This window comes from Lagopus muta, chromosome 13 (genome assembly GCF_023343835.1).
Source record: "Lagopus muta isolate bLagMut1 chromosome 13, bLagMut1 primary, whole genome shotgun sequence".
Taxonomy (NCBI): domain Eukaryota; kingdom Metazoa; phylum Chordata; class Aves; order Galliformes; family Phasianidae; genus Lagopus; species Lagopus muta.
The window spans coordinates 9205024-9224024 of record NC_064445.1 but is presented as its reverse complement, the minus strand read 5'-3'; the positions used below and the strand labels follow the sequence as shown (position 1 = coordinate 9224024).

The window sequence follows — 19001 nt, the reverse complement described above, 5'->3', positions numbered from 1 at the left end:
ACTTTGGGATGTGATGAAAGCTAATGAAGTCCTGAGCAGGCTGAGACTATCAGATGGAAGCTTTGATCTCATTGTGTGTTCCAGGTCGTTCAGCTTTGTCAGGCAGTTCCTGTGGGTAAGCACAGTGTGCCACATTGCCCAATGGTGACTGATGAAGGTACTAAGATACCACTTCATAAGTAATATAAATACTGGATTATTTAAAAAACAAAAACAAAAAACATTTCCTTGAACTTGCATGCATAAAGCTCTAGGAGAATAGCCAGTTACTGCTTGCCTGATGAGCAGTAAGGAGCAAGACTTCGGAGATTTGGGCTGGGGTTTTTTCTGAGGCTTTTGGGGAAGTGCTTTCTGTTTCACTGTGTGCTTCCCTCACTGTCACTCATTGCTGCAGTTGTTCATTGATCCTGACATAGCTTTTCCTTGTCCAAAGACCCTGAATTCTGTTTCATGTGGGAAGAGTGAGAAATCACAGGTGCCTGCTCGCACCTTTTTGTGTAGATGAGATACATATTACTGCTTTGTTTCAAGTGAAGGAAATCTGTGAATTGGGAACATAACTGCAAACTGACTTCCAAGCAAGTCCTGGCTTCAAGTCTTAAATAAACAGATTTTGTTTGCTTTTATTCTCTTTTCCTTTCACTTGAATTAAAGAAAAATAACTTCTCTTTTCCAAGAAATGTTGCATATGCAAGCGTTGTGCAAGAGAGGCTGTGGGAAGATGTGTCTGAATATCTGCACTGGTGGTGTGCTCAGAAAGGAACTGACACAGTGCTATTTCCCTTTTCTAACCATTCACCACTTGGCTATTGAGCATGAATTGTGGAGCACTGGCTGCAGCAACACAGCTGCACTAACCCAGCTCTCAGACAGACTTGCTGAATGTTTCTGGGTAACAAATATACCCCAAGAAGTAGCTATCTGCTTATGTTTATCCCCCAGGAAGAAACCCCAGGCTGCATTAAGCCACTGCAGGACCTTAGAAGTGTGTGTCCCCAGCAGCATGGCTGGCAGCGAGGCCACCTGTGGGTGCTGGTCGCCCTATCAGGCTGAAGTCTCAGGGTTAATTGTATCATTGGATTGATATCAGATGGATTTCTGGAGGCACAGTGTGCTCCACACCTCCAAAGTGAAGAATTTCTGTACTACTGTATAGTCTTGGAGCTGCTGTGTGTTCTTGGATCTACCAGTTCACAGTGCAAGCTTTAGTGCAAGTGATGCCGCATAGTGTCTGCTCCGATTGCTTCTTCTTCCTCTTTGGCTCTTATTTTGTGATTGCAGAACTGTGATAGTGGTGAACCATGACAGCTGTTATTTTCAGCACTTGGTTTGTCTGGACTAGTGCATTTTCCTGGTGGGTGATCTGTGGTTTGGTCAGGGAACAGACACAGCTGAGTGAAGGGGCAGAACCCAGTGGGCTGGGAGGCTTTCTTCCCACACAGCTGTGTCTGCCACCCAACTTCACAAAAAGGCAGAGCAGCACTAACAGTAAAGATACAGGCTTTCCCAGGTAGAATGATGAAAAAAAATAATAATAATAATACTGAAGGCCATTTAGCTTACTGTTTGTTTAAGCAGTTGCTCAGAGTGCTCGAGCTCTTACTGACAAAAGCGGTATCCAAACAGAAGTTGGTGCCAAAATGATTAAAGTCGACTCCTCTTGTAGTTGCCCTGTAGGAATTCATTAATTGGGAAGTTGTTAAACTCGAGGTTGTGTTGCAGTCAGTGTGTAGCAGTGTTGCTTGGAGGGGTGTGTGACAGGTCAGGGTGTTTGCAGTACGGCAGATTCACCAACCTGATGTTAGGTGGATGTTCTTCCCTGTGGGCTGCAGATCGATCTGTAGTGTCCCTGCCTGTAGCAGGTGGTTGAAACTAGATGTTCTTAAAGGACCCTCTCAGCCCAAACCATTCTAGTGAGCCTCGCATTCACCCAGCTCCCTGCAGCACGGAGTTGTTTCTCAGCACACTGATGCTTTCTGATATGCTGCAGCAAAAACCAGCATGGTATGAATTAAATGTTAAGGGCTTTTGTATTTCTGCTTTCCAGAAAAGCTGTGAGTGTGATCCATCCCAGCAATAAGTGTGATGAGGGCTTGGTCTTAATTTTGGTTTTGATTAAATCTTGCTAAACTCTGTGTCTGCTTTGTGAGCTTTCTGTGTTTGCGTGTAGGCTTGCATATGAATGAAAATAAGTACTTTTCCACTCCTGCTTCTTCAAGAAGATCAGTAGCTTATGCACAGCCTTCAGTAAATAAATATTGATATATAACAAAACTGCAAGCAATGAGAAGTACAAAAAAGAAGGTGACTGCTTGTGAAAATACGAGCAGGTTCCATTCTAATCGGGAAAAAGGTTTTGCTCATTCATAAACTGGAATGACTGTCTTCAAATTTTAGACAGTGTGTAAACAAATGGCTGTTATTCTGACATCAGCTGGAACAGGGCTGATCGCAACAGCAGCACATAGCTCAAAAGATGGAAGAGATGTAAGGGCTGAAGAAGTGAAGCACCAAAGCCCCACAGCTTGCAGCAGAGCCTTGCTCTGAGATGTCCTGGGGTGAACTGTTTGTTAGAGAGACTACAAACAAGTAATAATCCCAAGCTTTTGAAAGAAGAAATATATCTGTGCAGATTAGCTGCCTTGTGTGGCAATCGCAAGCTTGCAGTGGTGGGAACTGCTGCAGTGCTTTTGCAGTGTTGGCCTGAACCCATCTGGTGGGTTTGCAGCTCAGCAAATCACTTACTGTTGTAATATGAGATTCTCTGTGCTTGGTGTGTTTGGGGTCTCAATCCAACATGGGATTTTGCTGTATTATCAGCTGCAAACTCTGAAATGTTGAGTACTTATAGTTAAGATTTACTTAAATACTTTACTGAGATGTCTCCTCATTTGAGGCCCACATGGTACCACAGCACAAGGTACAAGGATATTCCAAGTTTTCTTATAAATTTCAGTAGTAGATACATGAATTTCAGGAGGTGATGGAAATTGAGATTTAGTTTAGTGTGTATTTATTTTCTCATTAAGTGATACATGCATCGGTAGCTTAAAAAAAAAGGCATAAGTTAAAGTATAATTACAAATAATAACAAGACAGGAAGGTAAAGTAAAAAAAAATAAATCACATATTTCACTTTTAAAGTAAGGAAAGGAAAAATATTTTGTTGTCATTGGTGAAGGAGTATAATAGTAACATTTAAAACAATACTTCTAACAAAACACTTTTGTTCTGGGGTCCTGAATTCTCATCACTGTTACTGTATTACACAATATCTTCTCATAACCCTATCTCTTTCACCAGAGACCAGTCAATAAAATTACAGGGATCAAAATCTAGCCCTGAAACCTAAAAATGGGGAAAGCACATTATGCTATAGACAAACAACACCCCAAACCCCATGTCAGTAAACATATGATCAGATGGTATTCACATTAAAAAGTGGTTCAATACTATCAATAGCCATTACAAGAGGGACAACAAGTATTGTGTCGTCATAGCACTCAGGAAAAACATTTTGCCATTTAGTTATGAATAATCCAGAAGCAGCACGTAATGAAACATCATACGTAAAGTCAAGGGAAACGACAAGATTATTTAATTGGAACTGAAGAGTGACACAACTGAAAATGTAAAAATGAAGGAAGGTCCTTCCTTAAAAGTAATGAGGGATCTGATTCCTCATTCCTTTCCCCATTCCTGCCTCAGTGGAATGGAATGATTGAGAACAGAGGAAGAAAATCTTGTGGGAATTCTGTATTCCAAATGTCTGGCCTGCAGTTCCACTGGCTTCTTGAATCTGGTGCCACTTCCCTTTGTATATTTACAAAACTCGGCTTGCTAAGATGGCTCTCATGGGAGATTGGTTTCTTTGCTTAAAAGTCAGCAAGTGTGCTAACAAGATGTGATTAATACACATTAACAGTGGTGACTTAGAATAGTTAATGTTAGAGAACTTCACTGCATCTCCCTTGTGCCCCAAAGTTTATCTTCCTACAAGTCAGATCAGAAGCAGCTCATAGGAGCTGAGAGCTGTGGGTGTGTGTCTGTATGATGGGTTCTGGCTTCCTATAGAAAAGTGGGTCACCAGCAACTTGCTGGCAGCTCAATGTTGGTGTCATTTAGGCAGCTGCAGAGAAGCACAGAGACCATCGATCAGTCTAGCAACAGCCTGGGGCCTCTGTTTTAATTACATATGTGCTTTGGACTCTATTCATCCCTATTGAAGCATTATTAACTTAAATGAAACTCCACAATGGAGGAATTTGACCCAATATGTTGGTGTTTGCTTTTTTTCCCCCCTCTTTGATATTCCTACATCTAATTCTTTTGAAAAGTCTTTCTCCAAGCTGGCATTTGGCTTTCTGTGAGCAGTTGGTGTCTGGGGGTTGTTGAGAACCCCTAAGACCAGAATTCTGTGTGTCCCTCAGTGTAGCCCAAAGCCATTCCAGAACAGAGAGGTCAGATGGGTTTTGCTGTCTGTCTGTGTGTCCAGCTTTTCTTACCAACTTTACTTGATTTTCTGTGCCATTTTCAAGCAGCAAAGAGAAATGAAGATAACTTCTTCTGTTGGCTCTTGCTGTAGGAAGAAGCTTGAAGAAATTGGTTAAATTTAAATTCTTAAATTCTTTTTCAGGTGTCATCCAGCCAGCCAGCCAGCCAGCACAGCTCTGAATTCAGCACAAGAAAGATGACTGCTTTGAATTACTAAATGGAATTTTTGATTATCAGCAGCATTGCTGCCAGTGTTGGGTACAGATGAAGAGTCTGGTGGAACGCAGGAAGGTGGGCCCGCTTCTGGCTGCTGCTGTGCCATGTAGGAACTGCAGAGGTCTGCAGCTGGTGCACCAGGCAGCTGAAGGGTCGGCCCATTTGGGCACGTGGCGCTGAAGAGCACGGATCTCCAGTAGGTCTCCCATCCGGGAGCTGATGGACAGGGAGAAGAGCAGGCTGAGGGCTGAGCTCTGTGGTGAGAACAGGAGCAGCTGCGACCAAATACATGCAGTGGACAGCCCTGGGGCTAATGGAGAGGCAGAGGGCATGGAGCAAGGGCATGGCCACTGTCCTGGCTGCCCTGCTCTCTTCCTTCCTGCAAGTTGCCAGGGTGGGAGCCCTGCACGGTTCTCCAGTGACAGAGAATGGCAGCTGGGCTGCTGAGGAAGCAGAGGGCAATGCGTCCACGGAGCACACGTTTTTCTCTCTGGATTATCAGCATGTCCAAGTCCCCTTCGAAATCACGCTGTGGATCATGCTTGCATCCTTGGCCAAAATAGGTGAGGTACCTTGGGAAGGTGAGGAGGGATGGGGTGGGCAGGGAGTGGCTGTTCTTTCCTAAGATAGCCTTTATGAGTAGGATCAGGAGGAAAAAGGACGGGTTGGAGATTGTCTTTGGAGTTCAGAGCTGTTTGGGGTGAAACAGGCGATGCTGGCGCTGGAGGTAACTTGGCACATTGTGTGTCAGATGTGCATGTTACGTGTCAGATGTACTTTCTGCTGAATGCTAAGCTCTGCAAATGTACCTGTGTGTAGTGCTAATCAGACTTGCAAGTGGCTGCTGTGTCCTTCATGGAGCGTATTCAGCTGCTGTGAAATTCCTGTGAGCCAGATAAAGCCAAAGGAAATGTAAGGCAAGCAGATGTGTATTCATCTGCAGGACTGGATAGGAGAGAGTGGAATTTATATATTCTTTATTTGTCCCCCACACAGGAATTGTAATCGCTTCTGTGAAATTCCTGCCATATAAGTTATTTTACCACCTTTTCCTTCAGAAAGGAAAAGTCTCTGAGATTCATTTTGAGCAGAATTTCAGTTCTTTGGCTAGAAATGGCCTTTTCTTTTTGCTGTTCTGCATCTTATGGAATGAGGTCTCAACTCCATCATTAAATATGAAGAAATAATAATCATCACATTTTTTTAATGTTGTTATTCCTGTTCCAGTTCAATTTCTTTCAATTTCCTTCTTACTTTTAATAACCCACATCTAGTACTTATGGTGCTTGCCAGGATTTCTCTCTAGCAAATACTGGGTGTTGCACAAGGCTGGTCTGATTGATTGCTTGATCTTTTTTCTCATGTTACCTTTAATTTTGTGTTGATAATTACACGTGGTGACAGTTTTCATCCTATTTAATAAAAAAGATTCTTTTTTTCTTAATCTTTTTGTATGTATGGAATCTGTATCGTGTTTAAAATTAGCAGCTGCTGTTTATGCTCTTAGTGCTAAAGTTGGCATGCCAACTGGATTACATTATCCCAGAAGCATTTTTACTTACACAGATGATTTAGTTTATTTTTTCTTTGTATATTAGCGTAACATTAAAGGTGTATTTTTAGGTATGAGGAATTGCAGAGTGAAAGTTTGATATGTTTTAGATGTCTTAGCTAGTTTCTGATTGGGCAGCTTTACCTTTATAACATAATTTATTATCACTGCTTATTTCCTTTGATTTATTATCAGTACTCCAAAGTGCAGCTTGCAGGAGGTAGGAGCTGGTGAAGCTTCCTCACCGCAAGGGGTACCTGGTTTTCCTTGGCTAGTTTGGGTGATAACAGAGATTTTTTTCTGTTTATCCCCTTCCAGCATTTCACCTATACAACAAGCTGCCTTCTGTGGTCCCAGAAAGCTGTTTATTGATATTTGTGGGACTCATCATGGGGGGCATCATCTACGGCCTGAACGACAAGTCACCTCCTGTCATGGACAGCGATATCTTCTTCCTCTACCTGCTGCCACCCATCGTCCTTGACGCAGGGTACTTCATGCCCAGCCGCCCTTTTTTTGAGAACATCGGCACCATTCTCCTCTACGCGGTGGTGGGGACAATATGGAACGTGTTTGGGATCGGCTTTTCGCTCTATGGCATCTGCCAAGTGAGAGCTTTTGGGCTGCGGGACGTGTCGCTGCTCCACAACCTGCTCTTTGGCAGCCTGATTGCAGCGGTTGACCCCGTGGCCGTGCTGGCAGTGTTTGAGGAGATCCACGTCAACGAGAAGCTGCACATCCTGGTCTTTGGCGAGTCGCTCCTGAATGACGCGGTGACCGTGGTGAGAAGCAGGCTCTGTGAGAGCCCCTGGTGTCCAGAGGAAGGGTGGAAACGTCTGGTGATGATTTTGTTAATGGTTGTTTTTCCCTTTTTCACCCAGGTGCTCTACAAGCTATTTCGATCATTCTGTGAAATGCCAGCCATCAAAACGGTGGATGTGTTCGCCGGAGTTGGAAAATTCTTTGTGGTTGGGATTGGGGGAGTGTTGGTAGGTCTTACCTTTGGGATGACCTCTGCCTTTACCACGCGATTCACCAAGGACATCCGTGTCATCGAGCCGCTCTTTGTCTTCCTGTACAGTTACCTTTCCTACCTCACCGCAGAGATGTTTCACCTCTCTGGCATTGTGGCGTAAGTGTGCCCCTGCATCACGTTTCTCTAAGAAGGATTTTTGGTTGTATTTGCTAACAGGTATAAAAACAAATCTTTTAAAGTTAGCTGCAAATCTGTCTATGACAGCGAATAGAAAGTATGAAAATGTATGAAATAGCTGAGAGGTGTAACCCCGTTGCACACATTACACTACTGCACATAAGCAGTACTATCTGCAGCTCACAGGCAATCCAGATCACTAATGCCGGGCAAATTTCAAACGTCCAGTTCATTTAAGTAGGCTATTGAGGAATGGTTACTTGAGCCCCATAGGGGTTAGGCCCAGCCAAAAACAACGTTTGAAAAACAGCAAGGATTCTTTAATCAAATCCTCATGACCTCAGAAAAATGTGGTCGTTAGGTTTACTGCAAGTCTGTTCTAGCTTCATCCCTGATTGTGCCTTACCAGTTGGCATCTGGGGCTTGGTGTCCAGACGTGTGCTGAAAGCAGACCTGGTGGTGGCACAGCAGAGTGATGGGTGGTAGCTATTCATCCTTTATAAAGCTGAAGCCTGGAAATATGCCTTCTGTGTGAGAGAGGAGGGCTCTAATGGAAATTTCTGCCTGGAAAGTTGGCTTGGAGGTTCTGACTGACCTCCAAAAGATTTCAGCCAAAGCTCGTGTGCTTGTCTTGCATTTCTGTACTTGGTGTGGGTGGGCTCGTCCATCACCTCCCTGCCTCTAATGGCATTTGAAATCTATTGACCAAATTCAGCCAAGTTTGTCAGAGAGCAAGATTTCAAAAGTACTAAACCCAACTGTTTGCAATTTCATAGAGCACAGTTAGTTCCATACATTGATGATTGACTTTGTGCTTACGTCATTGTGAATTTCACCTGAGGAGCTGGTGCTGAGAAAAATAAATCTAATAATCCTAGAGGTAGCAGAAGCCTCGCCTTGGAAAGCAGAGACAGATTAAAAACAAAGCATGGGTGATTCAGTCTTTCTGTTTTCTGTGGGCTGATATTTGTTGCTTGGTTCTACAACTTGAACTAAATCAGCTGCTGCTGAGGATCACAACTGACCAATTAATATTTCCCTAAAGACTATAAAGTATACTAAGGCTCCATTGATAGCTACAGTGTAAGCAACTGTAAATCTGATAATGAGATAAAAAGAAAATAAGAAATTTAAGCCGGGTTCCAGCGAGGTACAGGAGCGCTTGGGAGATTGATTTTAAAACTAATGATACTTCTTTGGCTATAAACTATTCCTGTATCTTGCAGATTGTGTTCTTTGAACAGTTAATACAAGCAATATTCTGGCGTTACTGACAAAAATTCTAGCTCTGGGAATAGGTAAGAGAAAACCTATTTATAGGAGCAAAAGACAGAACAGTGAAGTAAATGTGCTGCAAAATCATTATGGAGCAGAAAACATTCAATCCTAATGGTGTCTCTTTCTATCAATCAAAATCTACTGTACCCATTATGGAACCCATTTTCTATTCTTTTGAATAATGTATTGTTTCTAAAGCAAAACAATTGCAAAGGCAGTTGATTCCTGCAATACCAGTCTTACAATTGCCAAATTATAAATGCCTCTTCTGTATGTCTTGATTTCAAACTATTCATTGGTGATCAGGGAATACTGTATTATGAGAAACAGACCTTGGCAGTTGTTTCTTTTTGAAAATAATCTGATTGCAAAAATAAATAAATACATTCTACATAGTCTGAGAACCTTTTGAGTGCAACTCGATCTGCTAAACTTTTCTGCTAATGTTTTTTAGCTGTATATACAAACATTCACATACATTTCTATATACATATATATACACACAGATACTTTTTCCTCCTTGTCCCAGTGTCAGTGCCCTTCTTTTGAAGCTGTGAGGAAAAAAAGATCAAATTTATTCTTTGTGAATGATCTGAACCCCTATCCTATTTTCCAAGAAGGATTTCCAATCCATGGCTCTGGAATTTGGTTGCCCATAAATCCGTGTTGGGTTTCTTAGTTCTTAGTTGGATCTGTTTTATTCCGTCTTTATTGAGGCAGATACAGAAACCGAAAAATTACTTTATTTTGCTGCACTTTAAGGCAAAGTGGATCAGCCTGACAGGGATAAATCAAAAAGTTCAATTTTGGAATGTTTTTAAATAGTGATACCTTTTTCTTATTAGATGGAAGATATAAACTCGGATACTGGATGAAAAAGGGATTTTTGAGTGTTGTGCCAGGTGAAACAGGCTCTCCTTCCACAGTGAGAACGTGGTGGCATTTCTGTGTCTGACCTTCCACGTCCTGCACCTTTTCTCCTGGTCCTTCCCTTAACTCCAGTTTTGATTTCTGATTGGCAGTGAGGGAAGACACATAATTATTTTGAGATGAAAGAAAAGGAAATATCTGCATTTGCTGTTGTCATTTGTTTGAATGCCAAGTCAAGTAAGCAGCAACTCACAGTGGGTAGAAGTGCATCTTCATCTGAAAAAGACTTTTTCAGTACTTCAGGTGAAGAAGAACAGCAGTTACCATGAAGTCTCCTGGGAAGGGAATTTGTCATCTATATATACTCCATGTGGATGGCTTTACCAAGTGCCAGGGAAAATCAGATCTCAGAAATGTAAAACCATTTTACCACTTGTGGTACCACTTCTAGAACAAAATGTTTTTGTCCAGGTCAAAATACAAAAAATGGAGGTTTGACTTTTTGAGCAGCCGGTTGCTCTGACCTTCTAAGACTGCTGGCCTGAATATGTATTGATTTGTAAAGCTGATGAATTAGACTAAACACATGTACCCTGTAACTTAAAGAACCAATTAGCCATGAAAAATAGCAAGGCAGAGTTTTAACTGGTGCTGTGTGCTTCCGAAGTGACCTTGGGTGCATGATACAAGGAAGTCAAATGTTCTGACTCCAGCAATGCTCTCTAATTTACTTAGGAGGAGCAGTGAAGCCAATTCTTGGCTTATTGTTCAGCCTGATGAGCGTTCATTAAGATTCTTTTTACTGCTGGAGGACTTTATTGTTTTTTGGTTGCATATTGGATGGCTTCTTGGCTACATCCAGAGAATGGACAACTCTGGATGGACTTAGAAATATGCAGAACGAGGTATGTTTTGTGTTTGTGTTTCCATTCAAGCTGCTCTTAAGCTACTATGACTTCTAGTCCTACAAGAGACTCCTGTAGTGACCACATAGCAAACGCTTCAGAACAGTCCTATTTGCACATAGTGCTCTCCCTTTCTCTCAGGCAGGAAAACAGCTCCTAGAAATTAAACTCTTCTGCCCAGATGTTTTGAGATAGGTATGGTTAAAGTGCTGGGAGCAGGATACAGTGATGGGAAGTGTTGCTGTGTGATACAACAGCAGTGAATGAAGTTTATCTGTGAAAATATTTGGGCAGTCTGGTCAGCCTATATAGTATCTTACTGTCTTGATTGTCCTGCTGATATTAGTGGGCTGAAGGAAGTGAATCACTAGCACTGCAAACATCTGGCACTTGATAAAGCTGATATTTTTTTCTTTAAATAATAACGTGTCAGTGTTGTGTCCTTATGAAGAAAAATGTTTCATTTTAATTTTCCCAGCATCATTGCTTGTGCCATGGGCATGAAACGTTATGTGGAGGCCAACATCTCTCTGAAGTCTCACACCACGGTCAAATACTTCATGAAGATGTGGAGCAGTGTTAGTGATACCCTCATCTTCATCTTTCTTGGAGTGTCTACCATTGGAGAAAATCACGAGTGGAACTGGCCATATATTTTCTTCACTGTTGTTTTCTGTCTGATTTGGAGAGCACTAGGTATGGTGAAATGATGCTCTTTTGTTGTGGTTGTTGTTTGAATGGAACTTTATGATTCTGTTAAATGAGAGAATGCTTCTGCCCCCGCCATTAACTCTCCAGTTTCTCCATGTGTGGTTATTACAGATATGAATCATACAATCATTTGAGTTGGAAGGGACCTTGATGATCGCTTAATCCAACTCCTCTGCCATGAACAAGGACAAGGGCTGAAATGGGCTGGCTGCAACCCTCCAGCACTGCTGTGGGGCTCAAAAGCAAGTCAGTAACCCTACTGCAATTTTCTAGTCTGTGCAATCACCACAGACAGCACTGGTGCTAAATAGAAATTCTCATCATACCTAATTTATAGATCCATCTGCCCTAGGCCTTTCTTTGATTATCATGATCTCCTATTCCATTTCAGTGTATCATGGTCCCTTGCTATCTTCGCAGTTGGAGAAAGAGTGTGAGCGCAGACCCTGGGATCAGGGCTGCGTAAAACCCTGGGGCCTTTGGCTGCATATCCTAAATTGCAGAGATTTAGGGGATTTAATTGACAACAACCTCTGTGTACAGCAGTATCTTTAAAAGGAAAACTGGAGGAACCGTTGGACAGCTGTCCCTGGAGATGCTTTACGCAGATTATTTGTGGGTAGATGAGAACTGGGACCTAAAATGGGAGGTAAAAGGCAAAAATATGAGAATACACGTGTAACAAAGATTTAATTACCATGTTTAGGAATGTAAGTAGCTATGGGTGTAGTAACATCCTGCTATTTTTTTGTTGTTTGTTTGGGATTACATAAGGAACAAATCTTTATGATGTGACATGAAAAGGAAATATGAAACAACACTTCACTGTCTTCTCCCTCTGTGGGAATGACTGTGAAATGTTAGTAGGAGAATGATATCCTGAAACAGTTTGAGAACTGGTCTCCAAGGCACAGAAAATGAGCTGTTTCAAGGCAAGCCACAGCTTATCAGCTGCTGTTGTCCCTGTTTGGTCCACCCACCCTGCTGAGCAGGGTCAGTGGGCTGCCCAGGAGCTCCATGGAGGGGACTCTACATCTTCCTTATCTAGGAATGTTTTTATATGTTAACAATATCTGCAGATACAGCAGAGGACACGTTTTGGCAAAGACTTGATAGCTACAAAACATTCAACGGGATTTATGTTTGTAAACCACTGAGTCAAACAGAATGGTAATTTACTTGAACTCAAATTTGATAGGCACTTCAAGAAATTGCTTAAATAGGCTAAGCCATGATTAGCATGTAGACGTAGCAGAATCTGTTTTATTTGCTGCTAATACATGCCAAGGTTTGTTTTAATAACTGCACTGCGAATGCACTTGGAAACACAGTTATTGGTTGTGCATACGTTGAAATGTTTTATTATGATTAAACATTTTTTTTTCTTTTAAGTTATTTGCTTAGATGAAAAGAAGTTCTGAGTTATTTTGACTTTTATTTAGTTGGGAAATTCTTCGTTGCAAGAGGTAAGGAATGTAGTAATGTTACAAAGCACCTGGCAAAATCCTCCGGCTCTCTCAACACAGCCATTCTGACTGCACTCAAATTACACCATGCGTTAGAGGAGGGCTCAGTGCTGCAACCAGCAAAGAAAGCGCTCTTTATATTCAAGGTCCCCCTGAATTAAATAAGAACACACAAACTAAGGCTGAAAATCATCCTGCACGTGTCACCCTGAATGGAGCTTCCCATTGATCTTCATGGCTGTTAATCTTCAAGAAATAAAATGTTTGTCCTATCAGTTGGCATTAAGATCATAGCTTAGAGCTTTAAGGCCAGACTTTTTGTATCTTTCTGCATCTGTCTTGTATTTGCAGATGAGTGAAAATTACATCAGCTGCTGTCACCTTACATGGTCTTGAAGTTGAGCAGTATAAATCTCTTACTTAAAGGTTTGTCGTGTTTGTTGTATTCCCCCAGGCCAGGAATGACTGAGGGTGGAAGAAAAGCCCTTCTCCAGGGCTCTGGGGTTCCAATGGCACTGGGAAGGTACCTTGCTTGACCTAGTGCTCAGAGTTCAGTGACGTTTTGCTATTGAATATATCATTCAATCTTGCAAAAATTAATCTACTGGATATATTTATGAGGAAGATATCCAATTTCTTCTTGTTTGAGATGTCCCCACCTTCTTTCCTGTTTTCAGGGGTTCTGGTGCTGACCTTCTTTGTGAACAGATTTCACGTGAACACTGTCACCAGTAAGGACCAATTCATCATTGCCTACGGGGGGCTCCGTGGTGCCATTTGCTTCTCTTTGGTCTTCTTGCTTCCTGACTTCCGCAGAAAGAAGCTCTTCATTGCAGCAACCACTGTGGTGATCCTCTTCACTGTGTTTGCACAGGTAACAGCGCTCAGCCCAGAGGACAGTCATGAGCATATGTAGAGAATGACCACGATTTCTGTCTTTTAGATGAGTAACCAGAACTAAGCATTAGACATGATGCACAAGCTTATGTGTATGAGAATTTACTGGTCATTAAAATTCCCTTTGTGTCCGGTGTCCAGGTGGGTAAAGTTTAAAAAGTTGCTACTTACAGAGGCAGAAGGTGTGATGCATTTGTGAGGCTGATTGTATTCTGTTCAATTAAATCGTGTGCTGTAGCCTTTTCCTTGACAACATGTCCTATTTCTGATCTGATCCATCCTGATTGGGGCAGCAGTGGTGGAAACTGGGAGGAATTTTCTAAGGATGTGTCCCAGTTTACTGGGGAATCCAACAGTTGAAGCAACATCCATTCAGTAGTTGCTGATCAAAATGTTTTGTGTATATACCTGAGAAGTCTTCATGTTCACGCAGCACAGCAGCTGCAATTATTTTATGATGATTCAGCAGCAAGGGGCTTGCGCTAACTCTTCTGCTGCAAGAAATGTGGGTGTGTTACTTCTTATAAAAGCGAGGAAAATCAAAAGAAATAAGTCATAGCACACTTGATTTATTTGCCTCTGATTTTTCTTCCTTTTTTTTTTTTTTTTTTTTTTTTTAATTCATCTTTGAGTCCAGTTGCTTCCTGTGTTCCCATTCTACCCTAGAGCTTGTTTAGTTCTAGCACAAAAACCTTGCAGGGAAACTGCTACTTTGAGTCCACTTATTTATGGCAGTGTTCTGTAACTGCTGAGAGAATGCAAAAAGATCCAGAATATGCCATTGCCCTGTACCCTAACAGATGAGATGCTGCAGATGGAACGAATGTTTTCTTTCCTATTGAGCATCTGGCGTGGGTTTGCAACAACATGAAGGTTTTGTTTCGGTGCAGCAGGGGATTCCTGAGCGTGGGCACGTGCCTGTCTTGCTCCCAACAGAAGTCTGTAGGAGCTCCTATCGAAGTCCTTTCGTACTGGACTTCGCCTGTGGATGTGCTCCTGCTAGGACTGCTCCCGTTGGTGACGGACCGCCCCGTTCCTCGCATTCTCGGATCGCCCCTCCAGGTGCTCGGCAGCTTCCCTCCGCCAGGCACTGCTCTGACATCTAGTGGTGAAAGCTTCCCTGCGAGCCTATCACACTGGGGCTGCTTTCAGGGTTTCTCAGCAAAAAGCCACCTTTTGGTTCCCCTTGCAAATGCTGCCGCTTCCAGCGAGGTTGTGGTGGAAATGCTGGGGTCGTTGGGTCCCGAAGGGAGCAGGGCTGATGGTGGGGAGGTGAGCAGGCTCAAGTGTGTGGGATGGGAGCTGGAAAAGCTCCTTGGTGTAGGATGTCCATCCTCCCCATCCCAGGATAGGGCTGCAGAACAGCTGCGGGGCCTCTAGGACATGGGGTCACGGTGTCAGCTGCTGAGTGGCCCCATGGCTCAGCATCACCCAGGGAGAGCTGATTCCTTCCGCTTGGCCTCCCTGAACCCTGCAGTGTGGGCTCTGGGTACTCAGGCAATACAGGAGAGGCTGTGTTCGTTCCTAAGTCCTCCTAATTCACACCAGCAGCTGAAAAATATCTGCAATGAGTGCGACGTGCTGCTGGGCTTGCAGGTTTCAGGGCCTTGTTGCATGCTGAAAGGAGACAGCAGGGGCCTGGGGGTGGGGAACGTGGTTAGGTGGAGGGTGACAAGTTTTAAGATGCAAATGTGGGTCAGAAATTGAAAAGATACGGTCACTAGGCATGTCAGCTCATGCAGAGACACTCTTGAGGCTCAGACAAAGGTTGTTCTAAGGCAGCAGCTCCATTCTACCCAGGCTTTGGGAAATCCTTTCCAGGACCTGGAAAGGGCTTTTGTGTAACCTCAAAGCTCAGCTGGTGATGTCACTCCCATGCTGATGGGTGGGAGGTGGACAGGATCCCTGTGGGGATCCTCAGCACTCAGTGGGAGCAGAGCAGGCTTTGCTCAGGCAGCATCGTGCAGCTGGGGCAGTCATGAGAACAGTGAGGAGAAAGCAAACTTGCTGCAAAGCTGAATCTGCAAAGTATTGTTATAATACAGCATGGAAAACACAGTAAAAATAATAGTGATAATAAGAAAAAGCAGGTATTAGGGGGAGCATTCAGCAACTTGGTTTTTATGGAAGTTCTCCAGAAGTCTGAACACTGCTGCAGCAGATTGGTGGATGTGGAATTGAGGAGTAAATGTCTTTGATATCCCCACATCCTTCACATTGCGTTGGGTGGAAAGAGCAAGTGAAATATTGGCTACAAACAATTTCTGTTGTCTTTTTTTTTGCTGCTGTTGTTTTGTGTAATGCCTTTTTGTTATATGTTTACAGTGATATCAGTAGTGACGTGGGTCTTAGTTTGTGTTTAGACTGTTCAGAAGGTAGGGGACAGAAAGCAGGGGAGAAGCTGGTGAAGGCCAGCAAAGCATCTTTTTGGAGAACAGATCCACTTCATTTTCTTGGAGATCCTGTCCACACTGTCTGGAAAGCAGACCAACAACCAATGTGTAAACAGCTGGGCTTGTCCATACATGGGTCCGTCAGTGCTTTATATAACCCAGGAAATGTGTCTATTTTAGGCTTTCTAACTCTGTTGCTTAAGGCCCTTCCCCCAAGAGACTTGGTTAATAATTTTGGGAAGGTTGGCTGAGCAATTGTCAAGTCCTCAGTGCTTGCAGGCGGGCCTGGCTTGGTGCCACCCAACCAGAGTCCTTCCAGGAGCTGTGGGCTCATCTGGAATGCCACAGAGGGCACTTGCTGTTCAGTCTGTGTGAGGTTTAAAAACCAAATACTGTACTTTCCATTTAAAAATCATTCTGTCTTTTGACCTCTGACCTCTTTGATGAAATTGTTAGCAAATGTAATCATCATCATAGAGTCTTTTGTATTTTCTTTTTGTTTGCTGAATATATTTACCCATTAGCTACTGGATTGCTGTTGGTAGAAAACCATTGTGTGAGCTGTGCTATAGCCATCATGTCATAGAATTGTATTGTATTGTGCTGAAGGGACCTTAAAGCCCATTCAGTTCCAGCCCTCTCCCACCCCTCTGCTGATGCAGCCCAGGGTACTGTTGGCCTCCCATCAGCATCATGCAGTGTTCTTTGGGCAAGCTGTCCTTGGTGGGTGGAGGTCATGGGGGACCTACAGGCATGACATGGTCTTGTGGCCTGAGAGCCATGTAGGATTCTCACAGTTCTCCCATGGTGAAGAAGGACGTAAGGAATCCAGGTATATAGGTGCTTGTAAGTCTGGGAGTCCTGCTCTCAAATCTCCAAAACACCGCTTTAAAATGAATAGAAATGTCGCTGATTATTATGAAGGCAAGAGTCCAAGCTGTGTTGTCTGTAGTTCATTCTTGTAATATCTCGTTTGTGAATTTCAAATATTTCTTATTTACTCTGAATAATTATGCATTTCAATTGCTGTTAGCTATTAAAATGGCACATTAATTGTTTTTACTATTAAAAATGCATTCAACTCTCCTCTGTGCCAACATTTGTGACATTCAGAAGTCATAAATATTAACTGCTCCATTGTTTTTATTGTAAACTTGTCCTAGAAAAGAAGTTTCATATGGAAGCCTGACTAGGAAATGCATTACTGCAGTATTTTCAAAGTTCACTCACAAGGCTTAAAGGACACTAAAACTCTTTCCTTGACCTTCCCACCAGGTGAATACTTTGATTAGTAAACTTAGCCACTGGCTGATGATCAAAGATCATTGAAGTAATGATCTGTGGCACTTAAGTAGTGAGCAGACGTCGCCCACTCTGGTCTGGGCCACCATTGGCAGGGGCTGTGTGCTCAGATGTCTCCAGGACAGCCATCGCTTCGGGCATTTGAACTTTGGACATTTCAAGCCTCTTTCCATCTGGTAGACTACAGCAATAGCAAACTTTGGGCTTGACCTTGAGGTTACTGGTTGAGTTTTTGTGATCTTGGAGATGCTGGAGGGCAGGTGAGGGGAGCAGAGCATTGCTTCTCTCTGCCATCTCTATCTAAAGGCTGTGTGTGAGCTGCTGTTGACAAACTATGACTATACTTGCTTTCTGCAAGCAGACAAAATGTTTGGCTTACAAACATTAGCAAGGTTTTCCAATAGCAGGTTTTCCAGTGTTGTCAAAGCTTCCTTTATTCTGCCTTAAAACAGAGGTGCTAGCTCAAACAGCAGGCCTTGTTCTACCAGAAAAGTTACTTGTGCTGCAGTGGCTATGGTAGCTGTGGTTTGTATAAATTCCTGTGAATTTGCTCCAATAGAGACAATGCAAGCACCACTAGAATGCTTGATGTGAAGAAAGCCTGACTTTTGGTTTTGTGACTTTGCTGCAGGGAATGACCATTCGCCCTCTTGTAGACTTGTTGCATGTCAAGAGGAAAAGAGAGAGTGCTCCCACGGTGGGTGAGCAGATTCACATTCGGGTAAGTAAGGAATCCAACAACACATGGCTTGAGTTTCTCAAGGGCTTTGCTGGTGGGCATAGAGTCCTTCTGCAATGCAGTGTGCCTCCGGGACTCTACAGCCTTATAAGCTCTTGTTGATTTTGCTTGAGTCTTCTGCAGGTTGGACCCTTTCCAGGTTTAGAGTCCTATGCAGCTCTCTAACAAGGGGTTATTATTTCCTTTGCATTGATAACCTTTCACTCAGTTGAGTGTTGCACAAGGTGATGCACAAACATGGCAGATGAAGATGGTCGCATGCCCAAAAGCTTGTCAGAAAATCATAGAATGGATTGGGTTGGAAGAATCTTAACAATCACTCAGTTCCAACCCTGCCCCGAGCTGGTTGCCCCTACCAGGTCAGGCTGCCCCACGCTCCATTCAGCCTGGCCTTGGGCATCTCCAAGGATGGGGCACCTGCATCAGCACCACCAGTTTGGAAATTTAAAAAACAAACAAACAAAACCCAGGAAGAGTAAGACAAACACTATATTGGACAGAATCACTGAAGTCCCTGTAGCCCAAGGGTGCAGTTTGGTTCACCTTGCTCTCACCATCCAGACGTTGGCCTTTCTGCTTACAGGGACTTCATTGCAGAGTGATTCAACTCCAGGAGAAAGCAGGGATTTCTGCACCCTTCCCTAGGGCTCTGCATGGCTGAAGGGAAGCAAGGCTGGATCCCACTGCAGCTGCAATGCAATGTGGGGAACAACTCAGGGAGATTTTGCACTGGGTCTTGTTCAGTTTGACGCTTACAACCCAGCAGAGAACTGTGGCCTGGGATGTTTAATTTGATGATGCGCCGTGTCCAGTGTGAAGTACTGCTCTGATTCTAATTGCTTATGCCCAGTCACACTTCTATAAGCATGTCTCCTTCGGGAATATTTTTGTCTTCTTTTTGAGTAGCTGGAAATAGAGATGTTAGGTCTGGGGACATGTATAAAATGTTTGGCATCCTCACAATTAGGTTGTATTACAGGGCTTTGTCTGAGGTTAACAGAACAGTTCAATAGGCTGAGGAGGCT

General features: G+C 43.2%; 1 protein-coding gene across 2 annotated transcripts in view; it reads left to right on the top strand.

The window, feature by feature from the left end:
- The window catches only part of LOC125699692 (sodium/hydrogen exchanger 2-like), a 36724-nt gene that overhangs the window by 1215 nt on the left and 16508 nt on the right, over positions 1-19001 (top strand). For both annotated transcript variants that reach the window (XM_048959513.1, XM_048959512.1), the window contains exons 2-7: positions 4637-5273; positions 6581-7044; positions 7144-7394; positions 10947-11164; positions 13323-13519; positions 17869-17958. In XM_048959513.1, coding sequence (XP_048815470.1) covers positions 5000-5273; positions 6581-7044; positions 7144-7394; positions 10947-11164; positions 13323-13519; positions 17869-17958 — 1494 coding nt within the window. In that variant the 5' untranslated portion in view covers positions 4637-4999. The remainder of the gene's footprint in view (positions 1-4636; positions 5274-6580; positions 7045-7143; positions 7395-10946; positions 11165-13322; positions 13520-17868; positions 17959-19001) is intronic.